The 14349-nt window shown below is 45.2% G+C and overlaps 1 protein-coding gene across 7 annotated transcripts in view; it reads left to right on the forward strand.

Moving 5' to 3' along the window:
- The window catches only part of SRS2 (P-loop containing nucleoside triphosphate hydrolases superfamily protein), a 221544-nt gene that overhangs the window by 108104 nt on the left and 99091 nt on the right, over positions 1 to 14349 (forward strand). For all 7 annotated transcript variants that reach the window (XM_086517619.1, XM_086517617.1, XM_086517616.1 and 4 more), the window contains 5 exons: positions 1723 to 1932; positions 2005 to 2043; positions 2149 to 2220; positions 2306 to 2392; positions 2489 to 2545. In XM_086517619.1, coding sequence (XP_086373745.1) covers positions 1723 to 1932; positions 2005 to 2043; positions 2149 to 2220; positions 2306 to 2392; positions 2489 to 2545 — 465 coding nt within the window. The remainder of the gene's footprint in view (positions 1 to 1722; positions 1933 to 2004; positions 2044 to 2148; positions 2221 to 2305; positions 2393 to 2488; positions 2546 to 14349) is intronic.

The following is a 14349-nucleotide window of genomic DNA, read 5'->3' on the forward strand; positions in this document are numbered from 1 at the left end:
AGTGCTAGAACATCACACCACACTCACAAACAAAATCACCACAGAATCATGACACGTCCCCTCCTTCACATGAAGTTAGTGTATTGCAGGGCCAACATGAGGCTCCTGCGTGCTTACCACGCTTTGGGGACACCCAAGCAGGTATGGAGAAGAAGCTATTTACATCTTTCACACTTCATAGTCTATATTTAACAATATTATACATGATTCTTAAATTCTTATTTACACTATTGTTAACATGATGTACAACAAGCTGATCCCTCACGTACAAAGTTGGTAGATGATTCTGATGTAGAGAAGGTGGACCAGCATATCAGGGATGAGCAGGAGGAGATAGTACGTATGCTTCATAGAGAGCTGGAGGATGTGGATCGGAGTGTGACGAGGTCTCGTGTACGAGCTTAAAGCATTCCATTACGTCTACAAGCTGCAGGTGGGGAGAGTACGCGACGGAAGAGCATTCGCAAAGGGAAGCTACCCATTCGTACTCCTCGGCAACGTGCGAATGTGGCAGTTCGTCTCATTCACACAAGAGGGGGAGGATGATAGTGATTCATATGGTGCAGTCAAGGCTACATGTGCTATGGTGATAGAGCCAGAGTTTGATGACGAGGGCAATGTCGTGGAAGATGGAGACATGCTCTTTTCAACGCATCATCTTCCTCTATTGATGATGAGTTCAACTAGGCACTAGACACTAGTGACTAGTCCATACATTTTCACATATTTCAGAAGGGTGTTTTTCTCTATGTATGCTCTATTAGGAGCCATTTTGGCTTGACATTTGTCACTATTGTGGGTCGCTCCTTATTAGTAGTTGTGGACTACTTGAACCAATGTTATGTTTACACTTTTGACTGTGTATTATGTAGTATGTACGCTTTCATTGTTCAATTGTTAGCAGGTACTTTCATTGTTCAATGCTTGAAGGTTTTTCGTCGTTCTTTTGGAGGAGATACACATGTTTAATGTATGTTATACACGATCGTTACTTGGTACTTGGTTAGTGAATCTCCAGTTGTTAATGTTAAATGTGTTTAGTAATCATTGATGTGCCCCCAAGTAGTTTGCATGATATACATTTTCTAAATCTCTAATGGAGAATGGAAATTTTGTTAAATTTTCTCTCATTTTACTAACGTATTTTTACGCACATAAAAAAATTTATCCATACGGAACGATGTACAGTACGTACAGATACGTATTGTACATTACGTATGCTACCACCTTGGGATGAAACGTTTCTTATCGAAACTCCAAGTTTTGCGATGAAATGTTTTGAGATTGAAATGCTTTGTGGTGATGATGCTCCTGGCTACACACGTTTCAAGCATATTGATGAGGTTGCCTGCTAAGTGAGAGTGTGATGGGAAGCAATCTAAATGTTGGTAGGTCCCTGTTCTACTTTTCTGGTTGGTCCAATCCAAAGATTCTTATTTATTTTGTTTCCTTTCAACTTGCAGTACAGCTTTTTTGGTTCATAAGAAACTTTCCTGGATGTTTGCTTCAAAGCTGTGGGCTTTTTGGCTGGTGAAGAAAGCTTATACCTCTGCTCTTCTCAATTGCCTGTTTCTTAGCAGCAGCTACTTAGGTTAAAGTCAACACAAGGGGATATGATGGGATTGCTGTGATTGTTTCCATTTGCAAGATGCATATACATGCTTCACCTTTGAATTGATCCATATTGAAGCATTTTGATTAGCCAAAGTTTGCTTGAGTTAGGTGATGGAGTATCTCTTGGATGATGTGACGGACTTTTTGGGCATTCATTTCAATGCCAATGGAGTACAAAAGGACATTTTTAGTGAGGAAGGTGGATGCTTGCTACAGCTGAAATTATTCCTGGAGCATGTAACTTTTCGGGAGCATGGCAACATCAAGACTCGCAGAGAAGAGAATAAAAATTCTGTGACACTTACAACAATGCACCAAGTATGCAGCTCACTGTTTGCATCTGCTTTCTTGTGGAAAATTTGAGGAAGTAATACGCTGTGTTGTGTGCAGTCCAAGGGCTTGGAATGGGATACCGTGTTTATTGTCAAAGTAAGCTCTGGATGCGGAATCTAATGCTTGCTGCTGCCGTTAAAATTGGCACGCGCTTTGTTTATTGATCAATGCTGACAGATGGTCTTTTATGTGATTACAAAGGCAAATGATTCCGAGATTCCTCTGCTACACGAGGCCAGGGGCAGTATCTGTGATGGTGCCATGTCGATTGAGGTGAGGCTGCATGTGTTGTGCGGAAGTGATTTTTTTATCCCCCATTGAATGTAAGTGTATTATGCTATTTTTTTCAACTTTTCAGGAAGAGAGACGGCTATTTTATGTTGGAATGACACGTGCCAAGAGGAAGCTTTACATATTGTATATCACTTGGGATACCAATCAACAGGTTGTGAGAATGGGTATTTTGACATATTTCAAAGATCATTGATGTTGATACTCAAAATCTTCATACCAATGGTCTTGCCCTTTGAAAGTGTTGCAGTTGCTATGGCCTACTCGATTTCTGAACGAGCTACCTCGCCACCTTCTTGACTACCAGGCAAAGATCTAGCTCTCTTCAATCTTGACAGCAAGATGTTGCATTTCTCCAGCACTCACTGATCTTCTATTTCATTGGTTGATTGGATTTCTTTATATCATGTGAAGAACAAACGGCACCCAAATTGAAACACATGAAACCTTCCAATGTGCCATTGATAGCATGCTAATAAAGCTCTTAACTTGCTCCTAAAAACGACTCCAGCATGTGCTAAATTGGAGCACAAGTCGACTTAAGTATTCGTATGAAAGTTAATACCACTGGTTTCAGCCCCCCAGGACTCTCGATCGTGCAACCAGCTGACAGGACTCAGGAAGGAGTCATTACGCTCAGCAGCTTGCGTACACCCATGGAACATCTGGAACTTGGGTATCTCCCATGCTTCTTGCAATTATCTGCTGCAGCCAGATCTAACGCCTATCTCGAATGGCTGGCAAACCTCCGTGAGCAATACGTTCCATTGTCATCCGAGAGACCGTGCTGCAGAAATAAATGTGTCCTTGTCACTTGATGGACATCCCTTGTTCCCTCACTTGATGCCTCTATGTTTCTAGTTTTGTGTGGAAACCTTCTTAACTTCATATTGCGTCCTCCATTTCATTTACTTCTACGCATCTTGTAGAACAGTGGGTCATTTTTTAGTCTCCATCCCTAGAATGCCGGAGGGGATCTCATGAGGAGGAAGGGGGATGTAGGGGAGCCTTAAGGAGCTTATCAGAGATTTCCGAGGGCTGCTACTCTTAAGGAGAATGAGATCGGAGTTGGACGAGTCCTGACTCGCTGCAAGGGCTTCAGAGACATGATAGTGGTTTCTCAGTGAACCTTGGTAAAACCAAGGTCATGGTGTTTAATACTACAACTTGGTGTGTAAAAGCATTAGCGTCAGTTATTTTGTATGGGCAGATTATGTGAACTCTTTTACTTATTTGGAGCGGTTTTTAGTGGACCGATCTTTTTTTATGAAAGAGCAGCCCATGCAAGACGTAAAGGGCTACGCGACACTAGGAGGTCTTGAGAGGATGTGTTCCCAGGTACATCTCCAGGAGCCTCGCACTAAGCTGTGGTTGTTTGACACCTTGGATACATCTACAACATTATATGGAGTGCAAATATGGGGCCCTAGCATGCATGATGATTGGCAACCAATGGGGAGACTTTTAGTCTCGATGATATCGAGGATGATCAGGTGCATGGCGTCAATGTCACATGAGATCATTAGGGCTGAACTAGGGGTTGCACCAATTGTAGTGGAGGCTCTCACCAAATCTATGTCCTTTGTTGATTGTCTATGGAAGCTCCCTCGCCATTGATATGTGTGACTTGCTCTCGAATCCTCTCGACAATTAGTTAGCAATGGTGACAACTCATGTTGGGATGCGCAAGTGTTATCTTGGTTTCAGCTTCATGGCTGTAGCATGGACAAGCTGCCCCCCTTTCAGTACTCTCTAGACGCATTCTCTCTTACTCTGAGCCACTTAGAGATACATGGCTTGCACCTCCGAATGAGTTGAAAACAAAGATAGCCTTTTATCGAGATCACTTTCTTCATACTACAGAGTACTTCATCGTGCTACCGAGTATTTCATCTTACATGGTGTAGGAAGTACTGTTGATTAGAAGTGGATATGTCAGCAAGAGCGTGAGACAAAGGAGCATTACATATGCTGTTGTGCTGCTCATAATGAGATCAGAGCACGATTTCACTCTCTTAAGAGGGGTTTGGACCACTCTCTCGGATCATGGAGCAACACAGACTAGAGATGCTTGGGGCTCTTTTTTCTAGAGATACACCGGCTTAGAGAGACTCTTGATCAAGAGAAAGTCGACACAACCGAGAGAGCTTAGGGATTTCTTCACGAGTGCTAGTTATGGTCGGTAGAATAGTGAGCCGTTCATGGCATAAGCATGAATAGAGTAGAGTTAGCGCAGAGCTTGATTAGGCACACAATACAATAGAGCATCATTGCAAATAAAACTTGGTTCATAAAGAATAAATATGATTGTACACGATGCAACTCTACGGATTTTTTATGGTTCTCGGAAAAGATGGGTCTTCTCGTCAACTTGGCATATAGATTCAAGGTATGTGTCGTGTTTAAATACAAGATTTTAAAGGCACACTTTCTTGTTGTTTTAGTCTCCCGAAAAACTCCTCGGGTAAGCTTTGGAAATTGTCAAAGTGAAAATGCTAGCTTCTCGTGGAAACCTCCTTCTCTCAAGAGCGTGGTTGGTCGAGGCGGGTGCTTATAGCCAAGTTGTTGGTTTAAAAAATAAAACAAATAAATAATAAAAGTTCCAAATTTTGAAGTTGACGTCGACGTTGGGCCAGCCTGCGCATGAAAAGGTGGACAATGCACGTGACGCTCCTTGACATCGGGGAGCTTGTTGCAACGCCAAACGGGCAGTAGGTGCCGATTTTGGACTTGAGTCAGCGGATGGTGTGGACTTTGTGAGGGAGTGGGTCTCGAGCATCGTGATGTCAATGCCAAGGTCGTCGGCAGCAGGCTGCACTCAGGGGACCCTGTAGTTGATTCATGTGTAGGGTTAGCTTGAAGCCTTCAATGCAGGACTTGGTTGGGAGAGTTGGAACTGCGAGGCCCAGACAGGCAGTCCTTCGTGATGCATCTGGACTGAGTAAAAAGCTGAGGGCCGAGCAGTTGAGAATCGTGACGATGCCTAATGAGGTAGTGACAGAAAATGAAGTGGTTAGGACCCGTCACCATAGCAGCGAAGGTACATGGCATACAATACCCGTACTAAATGTATTTTTGAGAATCAAAAGTACATTTTTTAGATATGATAATTTAATAAGGACAAATGAACATGTACCTCATCAATGACTCTTCAATGTTTAACAATAGCATACAAAAACAAGCACCCTGAAGCTCTAAAATACACTTGATCAACTCGCAAAATATACTAGAATAGAATTGGTTTTGAGAAGAAAAATGCCAGACCAGAAAACGCTATGAGACTTGTATGTTTTGATATGCGATGTCCTGAATTCTAGATAAAATACACGTATTGTAGCTGCTACGCCTGCCACATTAATTTCCATACAAAAACAAGCACCCTGAAGCTCTAAAATACACTTGATGAACTCGCAAAATATACTAGAATAGAATTGGTTTTGAGAAGAAAAATGCCAGACCAGAAAACGTTATGAGACTTGTATGTTTTGATATGCGACGTCCTGAATTCTAGATAAAATACACGTATTGTAGCTGCTACGCCTGCCACATCAATTTTTATAAATTATTCCTTGAATCTTGAAGTCCAGCTAGTAGCATTCTAGCCAAAGGAAGCCAACTGACTCCCTTCTCCTCTTGTAAAAGGTGGCTCGATCCACTAAGGCGCACGTGCGTGTGTGCACACACACAAGCTCTTACACACACACACACACACACACAATTTGTCAAGATAATTAGGGATGGCTAATCATGGAAAAATTTGGCAAATCAGGGCTTTAATAGAAGCTTGTGCAGAGGGCTACAAACAATGAAATCTAGACATTGAAACGGGGTTTCAAATTTGCAAGAAACCAATCCGAAATGCACATTAATTACCAAAAAATAACTAAAACTAGCTTAATCATGAGCAAGGAGAAGTGCTAACCACGACATAAGCGTGTGTGATTGTGAATCTCTCTTTCTAATTACACTAGTGTGGGTAGTGGCACAAAGAACTGTATGTATCCCATTACTAATTAATTTTAGGAGAGATCAAAGAGGTCATTAGTGCCAAACCTAATATGCAATGCAAAGGTGTGTTGAATTAGTAATTGCAATTTCTAATTAGAGGAGGTGCCAATGCAATCTAGCATAGGACAATTGCGAATGCTTAAGATCTAATTAGATAGGAGATACTAATCTAGCTAATAGTTGTGATACCAGTGGTTACTTATGGCGGGTAGATTAGTGAGCCATTGATGGCATAACCATGATTAGACTAGAGTTAGCTTAGAGCTTGATTAGGTGCACAATACAATAGAGTATGGCTGCGAGTAAAACTTTTTTTCATAAAGCATAAATTACCTCTATATAGGCATATGCAAAGAAAAGCCTCTTGACACGTAAGGCATGCATATGGTTGCTCACCACAACACAAAGGGCTATGCTTTCAACATGGATTATAAGATGTTCTTCACATGGTTTATTGACACATCACAGTCCTAGGTGAAGGAGGGTGTCCTCACAAGAGATCCAACAGAAGCTTGCATCTCAACAATGAGCACCATTCAGGATGGTGCTGAGCGGCAGTACCATATATCCCCTCGATAGGGCATATTTCTTCATCGAGCTTGGTTGTTCAAGACGTCTGAGGCCTCGTAGATGTATGCGTAGACTGTGCACACATGAGGATACATTGCTCGAGACCAGGTAGTTTACTGAGGAGGTATGGAGAGAGAATCCCACGGACATGTTACTGATGTCTTCACACTAGGCACTGGACAAATAGAGGAGCAACCATCATTGCAAAGCTTAGCTCATACTCACACCCATGGTACTCTCGTTGACCGTGCATTGGAGCTAGGGAGATCGAGACCCCCATGATTGAGGAGAGGAGATGTCGAGATAGTATGGCTCAAACCCTCTCTTGTAGTCTTCATAAATGCTGTGAAGCTAGAGTACAGATGAGGATGGATTCATCACCCATTATATGACCCTCTTGTACTGGGCACCCATTGTATTAGTGATCACACATACCCCACAGAGTTCCAGCTAGTAGCGCTTGTAGATTCATTATAGTATCTCTTTTTTGTACCCAAACATGGTATTAAATTCACTTGCTTGTAATGAATTGGTCTCATAGGTCCTTTTGGCCTTGCAAACGTTAACTCTCTCTCTCTCTCTCTCTCTCTCTCTCTCACTCACACACACACACACACACACACACACACACACACACACACACACACACACACACACACACACACACACACACACACACACACACACACACACACACACACATTGGTTAGTCATACTTAATGGCTTACAGCGATTTCTTGGAGTAGCCGGTTTCACATGCTTTCCACACAGACACGGGGCCGGTACAGTGGACTATGTTATGGCACAATCGAGCTTTATTCCTTGTATTCAGGCTTTCATAGTGGGAGCCAGACCAGTGGGTGTAGCAGTGGATCATGCTCTTTTGACATTGTCCGTTTCATTTCAGTATAGTACAGCCCGGACATCAGGAGGCAGGTCACATACCCGCTATACATTTACACCAAAGACTGACTCTGTTTATACAGAGGAGATCCATAGCAGTCTATGCACAGCTAGTCTTGGTCTCTCAGTGGAGGAGTGCGCCACTTTATTGACTGAGACACTGCATAGTCCAACATCAGAGGCATACCCACACACTCAGCAAGGTCGGAGGCGACATTTAGGGAGCATGCCTCATAATAGTTTGTATGATAAAGGAGTGCAGAGAGATGAGAGCCCAGCTCCAAAGAGATCTTCTCTTAGGAGTCATAACTTATAGACAGTCTCCGATTGCTTCCAGGCGCCTTGTGCGATGGAAGAAACGAGCTTACTTGACCCAGATGGAGCAAGACTTGTATCGGTTGTTCTTGAGTAGAGACTCAGGAGAGGCATGGCGATTCCTTCATGAGCAATCCCCTCCCCCAATGCTTACTTCTCTTGATGTGTGGGGCCAATATGCGACATCGTTATATACAGCTCCTCGATAGGAACCCCTTTTAGATCCTAAAGAGCCATGTCCACCTACCAGCACCTTCTTTACTAAGATGTTAAAGAGAGCCATTGACAGGATGAGGACCAACAGGGCATATGATCATGATGGTCTAGTAGCAGAGCACTTTATAGATGCTAGAGATATGCTGGTAGAGGTTCTTGTAGTGTTTTTCACTTGTGCCATGTGTGAGGGGTTACCTGAGAGTTGGAGGTTGTCTACTATTGTGCCTATCTTCAAGGCAAGTGATCCTAGAGACGGTGGGAATTAACGTACTATTATGATTAGGCACACATTGGCACGATTGTATGCATCCATTCTTGAGCAACAGTTGAGTAATTGGGCAGAGGGTGAGGGTGTACGAGCAAAGGGCGAGGCTGGTTTTAGGAGGGGTTTCTCCACTCTTGATCATATTCTAACACTCTGAGATATCATTGAGGAGGCCAGATCACATGGGTGACGGATTTATTGTAGGTTTGTGGATTTCCGCAAAGCATTTGACATGGTACCAAGAGCTCGATTGATGCGCAAATTGCAATAGATGGGGGTGCCCATAGTGTTGATTTGGGGGATTACGGTTCTATACAGATCAGTGATGGGGCATGTACGCACCCCGGAGGAGATATCTAATTTAGTTAACTCCACCATTGGGGTGAAACAGGGTTGCCCACTGTCTCCTACTCTATTTGGTATGTATCTTGATGAGGTGTCTGATTATATTGACAGAGAGGGTGATAGAGGTGCCCAGCTGGCAGGGATGTGGATCCGGTTGTTCTTATATGCTAATGATATTGTGTTGATCTGTGACTCACCAGAGGGTATGCAACGACAATTGGATGCATGTCACAGTTTTATAGAGGATAGTGGATTGTTTGTAAACCTTGGTAAAACCAAGGTTATGGTGTTTAACAACACACCACACTGGATCAGGAGATCAGCACTGACTTTTATATATGGTCAGGAGATTGTAGAGTATACACATGCATACACTTAGCATGGGGTTGTCTTCACTAGGCCGAGGTTTTCTTTGGGGAGGGCAGCAGAGACTAGACTGACTAGAGCTTATGCGGCCTTGAGAGGCTTGGAGAGGATGTGTTCGTAGGTTCTGTTCCAGGAACCTCGGACAAAGTTATGGCTCTGTGATAGGTTAGTAGCCGCAGCTATGTCGTATGCGGTGTAGAAATGGGGGCCTTCTGTAGGCCAGGATCGTGCCAGATGTATGCAGAGGCCCTTGTTATCTATGATCTCTCGACTGATCAGAGCCAAGGCCTCCGTATCCCATGCTATCATTCGAGCAGAGCTAGCTGCCCCCCTATGGAGATTGAGGCGCTTACGAGATCAGTCTCCTTTGTGCACAACTTGTAGGATACTACTAGAGACAGATATGCTAGACTGGCCCTTGAGTCTTCCAGACAGTTAGCTCTTCAGGGGGACACTTCATGCTGGTATGCAAAGATGACATCATGGTTTCAGGTGCATGGCTTCACCATGGACAGGCTGCCCCTTTTCGAGTACTCTCTTCAGACACCCTTTATGTCTCTTACACGGGTGGAGATTACTAGACTCATTCGTCAGGACCTGATCCAGCTGGATACCAAGAGGACATGAATAGAGCCGCCACAGGAGTTGAGCACGAAGATGGATTTCTATTGAGAGCATCTTCTCCACGTCACAAGAGATGGGTTTGTGATTCGACCCAACTACATGGATACACATATGTCTCATGGTTTGCGGTGTGCCATTGGTCAGATACGCACATAATCACATGATTTGGAGATTGAGACTGGTAGATTCAGAGGGATACCAATAGACAATAGGATATTCCGCTTTTGCCAGCTAGAGCCAGAGACAGAGCTACATTACATAGGTCATTGGTCAGTGTACTATGAGATTCGAGGCCGTTTCCACTGCTTATTTAGGGGGGTTTCAGTCCTTTCTCTAGGGTCATGAGTTATGAGGATCAGAGATGTCTTGGGCTATATCTACTTGAGTTACATAGATATAGAGACACTTTACTTGGGAGAGCTAGAGAGAGACAGTCCTAGAGACTGATTAGAGGTTTCTTTTCACAAGATATGGTACAGCCAAAGAAGCAGCCATATCTGGAGAGCTCGGCCCACACTCATTCGACTACTACTGGCACTCTCATTGACTGAGCACTGGCGCTACAGAGATCCAGATGGCCACGATGGAGGAGAGGGGCTACACAGCATCGACGGAGACTACAATAGAGGATTCGAGCCATCCTCTCTCGACATCCAGACTGCAGATGAGGATGGATTCTAGTAGTAGCAGTATTTTTGTTCTATTTTTTTTGTACCCAGAGATGGTATCGGATTCACAGTTTTGTAACAGTTTGGTCTCATAGGTCATATTGGCCTTTTGAAGACGCTAATATAACATTTCATTTCATTTCCTCTCTCTCTCTCTCTCTCTCTCTCTCTCTCTCTCTCTCTCACATGCTGGAGGTCACCTTATGCCTGCTGAGAGGCAGTGCTGCTAACTACCATTGCCTCACCTCTACAGTTTCGGCACCTTCAACACCTGCAGCGACTGACGTGCCTACCTGCAGCAACAACACATCCAGCTGCAGTCTTGCACAATCTCCTCGTCTGCTGCCCCCCCCCCCCCCCCCCCCCCCCCCCCCCCCCCCCCCCCCCCCCGCCTACCTCGTCCACGTCCCCCCATTGGGCCGTACCCCACATCCTGCTGTACGAAGGCCAGAGCTGAGATGAAGTGACTGAGGAGGTACATCCAGTACAGTACCCTAGTGGACAGCAATGGCTCCAATGGACAAAAGAGAGGTGGAGGAGATGATCGCCCGGGCTATTACACAAATGAAGAAGGACGCCGACAAGGCATTGAATATAGAAGTGAGGAGGATGACCGAGAAAATCAAACAAATGGAAGACCACATCAAGGAACTCACCGAAGAGAAAAATGAATGGAAAAAGGCATTCGAAGGTCTTCGGGACACATTCAACATGGAAATACACAGGGTGCAAGAAAGTATCAACCACTTTGCATCTCCAAAGAGGAAGGGGAAATTACAAGCTTAGAGGACGTTGAGGTGGGGATCAAGAACAAGTGGAAAGCAGATATAAAAGAGGAAATTCAAACAGAAATGGAAGCAAAACAATCCGGATGGGTGGAGGTGGTCAAGAAGAACATCAAGAAAGAAGTACAGGAGGAGGCACACCTGGAAGAACACCTGAGGGTCCAGACCACACTTGAGGAGGAGCGACTACGCCAAATGAGGAAATACAACATCAGGATTATTGGCCTCAAGGAGGGTACCTCAGCGGAGGCGGATGCACAAGAGCTTTGTAGCCAATTAGGCTACAAAGACACCATGCCTTTTACAAAGGCACGGCGAGCTGGGCGGGATACTACTTGTGCACCCCCCTTGATATTATAGTTACGAGGAGATGACGAGCGTACTACTTTCTTCCGTAAAAGGGTGCTTTTACGCGGTCTACAAGGGGGACACATATTCATGGATGAGGATCTCACTAAGATGCAGATCAAACACAGAAAATCATGTATGCCCAGGGTCCTCCAGGCAAGGAAAGAAGGCAAGAAGGCCTTCTTCAGGGATGGGAGGATCTTCATCGATGGTCGCCCAGTTTCATAGGGATTCGCGACCCATGAGACACAGGCTAGGGCACAGGAGACACCACTCAGAGGAGCAATATGGAACTGCAATGGAGCTTTATGGGCACATCCAGAGCGCTTGGAGGAGATCGTCAGGGAGCATGACTTTATATGTCTCACTAAGACTCATGACAGCCCAGAGAGAGGACTACCCACAGTCACAGGGTTTCAGTGGGAGTCGGCCTGCAGACCCATAACCAGGCAGGGTACGGCTCGAGGTTCAGGAGGGGTGGCCATATTGTTTAGACAGGGACTACATAGACGGATACAGGTGATGGGCAGAGATGAGGAGGCGTGCTACATGTGGGTACGATTGGAGCTCACCCACGAGAGATGGTTATACATTGCCATATGTTATTTTTCTCCACATGGATCACGATATGCCATACAGGATCCTTACTCCCGATTGTCGGAGGACATATCTCACTATACAACACTCAGAGAAGTTCTCCTCATGGGGGACTTCAACGGGAGGACACAGAGCCGACAGTGTGAGATATATGACATGGAGCAGCCAGACATTATGAAGACACTAGATGCTGGGGAGATGGGGGTCAGCAGGCAGTCAACGGATAAGGGACAGGACAATACTGGATATGGCCGCCATCTCCTCGAGCTTGGTAGCAGACACCATCTCGTTATTTACAACGGGATGGCGAGATGGCCGCGGACTCTGGGGGATTTACATGTTTTCCTCATGGGGGAGGGGAGAGGACACTAGACTATCTATTGGGTTCCATTCCTACAGCAGATATCATACACACCTTTAGCATTGCACACCAACCCTTAGGGGCCGACCACACTTATCTTACTTTCTCCCTTTTAGCCACCCCCTACTCTGATCCGCCTACTTACAGCCACACTTTTACCACTATCTCTTTCACTCATGAGCTTATACTTGTGTATGTACACCATTTACATGAGCACCTTCTACATCTTGATCCCATGGCACCTCTTGACACACTTACTTCACAGATCACGTCTATTCTACACGAATCAGCCATCCGTAGTTTCCCGCATCATACACACACACACCCCCCACGCACTGGTACTATGCCCCAAAACAGATGGTATGATGACGAGTGCCAAGATCTTCACAAGCAGTTGCGTGTACTAGAGGCATGTGGAGAGATTACACATCAGCAGGCTCAACGTAGGATGCAGACCCTTACCCGTCGTAAAAAACGGGAATGGGAGGAGCACCAGTATTGGGATCTCTATCATCTACTCATGAGCCAGGACAGTGCGGAGGCATGGCGTCGCCTCATAACTCCTAGACCATCCACACCCATTCAGGACCCGGTGACATGGCACAGATACGCAGAGAGCTTGTATCAGATTCCAGATCAGCCACCTATACCCACACCACTCACAGCACGTCCCATATCATCCACTTTCTTCACCCCTCTCATGGTGAAGAAAGCCATCTTTCACTTACAACATGGTAGGGCCAAAGATCAGTCAGGATTACAGGTAGAGCATATTATATATGGTCGGGACACACTAGCACCACTCATTGCCCACCTCTTCAACCGGGCGCTAGCTGAGGGATTTCCAGAGTCGTGGACAGAGCACACTTTCGTGCCTATCCACAAGTCTGGAGACACTATGGACCCAGGTACTTATTGCACCATTATGATTGGGCCGATACTGGCCAAGCTATATGGTGCAGTGCTGGAGGCAGAGCTCAGTTCTTTAGCTGAGGGAGAGGGCATGCGGACACCAGGACAGGCTGGATTTCGCCGAGCTTTCTCCACCATTGATCACATCTTTACTCTACGCTGTCTGATTGACGAGACACAAGTGAAGAAGAGGAGACTATATTGCTGCTTTGTGGATTTCCGCAAAGCATTCGACACAGTACCCAGAGAGAGGCTCTTTCGACGCCTAGCTGCCTTGGGGATAGAGACCGAGATGATATGGGGGATTTATGCATTGTATGAGCATGTATCTGGCAGAGTGAGATGCCCTGGGCGACTATTTGACACCCTTGTGAGCACCATCGGTGTGAAACAAGGTTGTCCCCTATCACCTACACTCTTTGGTTTATATATCGACGAGATTGTGGACTTCATTTTACACAGAGGAGGAGAGGGAGTGGAGATAGGAGGGACTACAGTACATATCCTTTTATATGCAGATGATATCATACTGGTGTCAGAGACAGCCGAGGGCCTACAACAGCATTTACAGGCTCTAGATAAGTTTTGTTTACAGAGAGGATTGACAGTGAACCTTGGCAAGACCAAGGTTCTCATCTTTCACACATCAGCTTCTATCCGTCGACAGAGCAGATTTACAGTAGCAGGAGGAGATATAGAGGTGACAGGCTCATATGTTTATCTGGGGGTGACATTTACAGTAGCTTCTGGAGCATTCTCGATGTATAGACAGCATAGTTACCAGGAACGGGAACGCGGAACAAAATGCCATTCCCTGTTACGGGTACT

Source organism: Adiantum capillus-veneris, chromosome 8 (assembly GCF_014529385.1).
Source record: "Adiantum capillus-veneris isolate H3 chromosome 8, ASM1452938v2, whole genome shotgun sequence".
Taxonomy (NCBI): Eukaryota; Viridiplantae; Streptophyta; class Polypodiopsida; order Polypodiales; family Pteridaceae; genus Adiantum; species Adiantum capillus-veneris.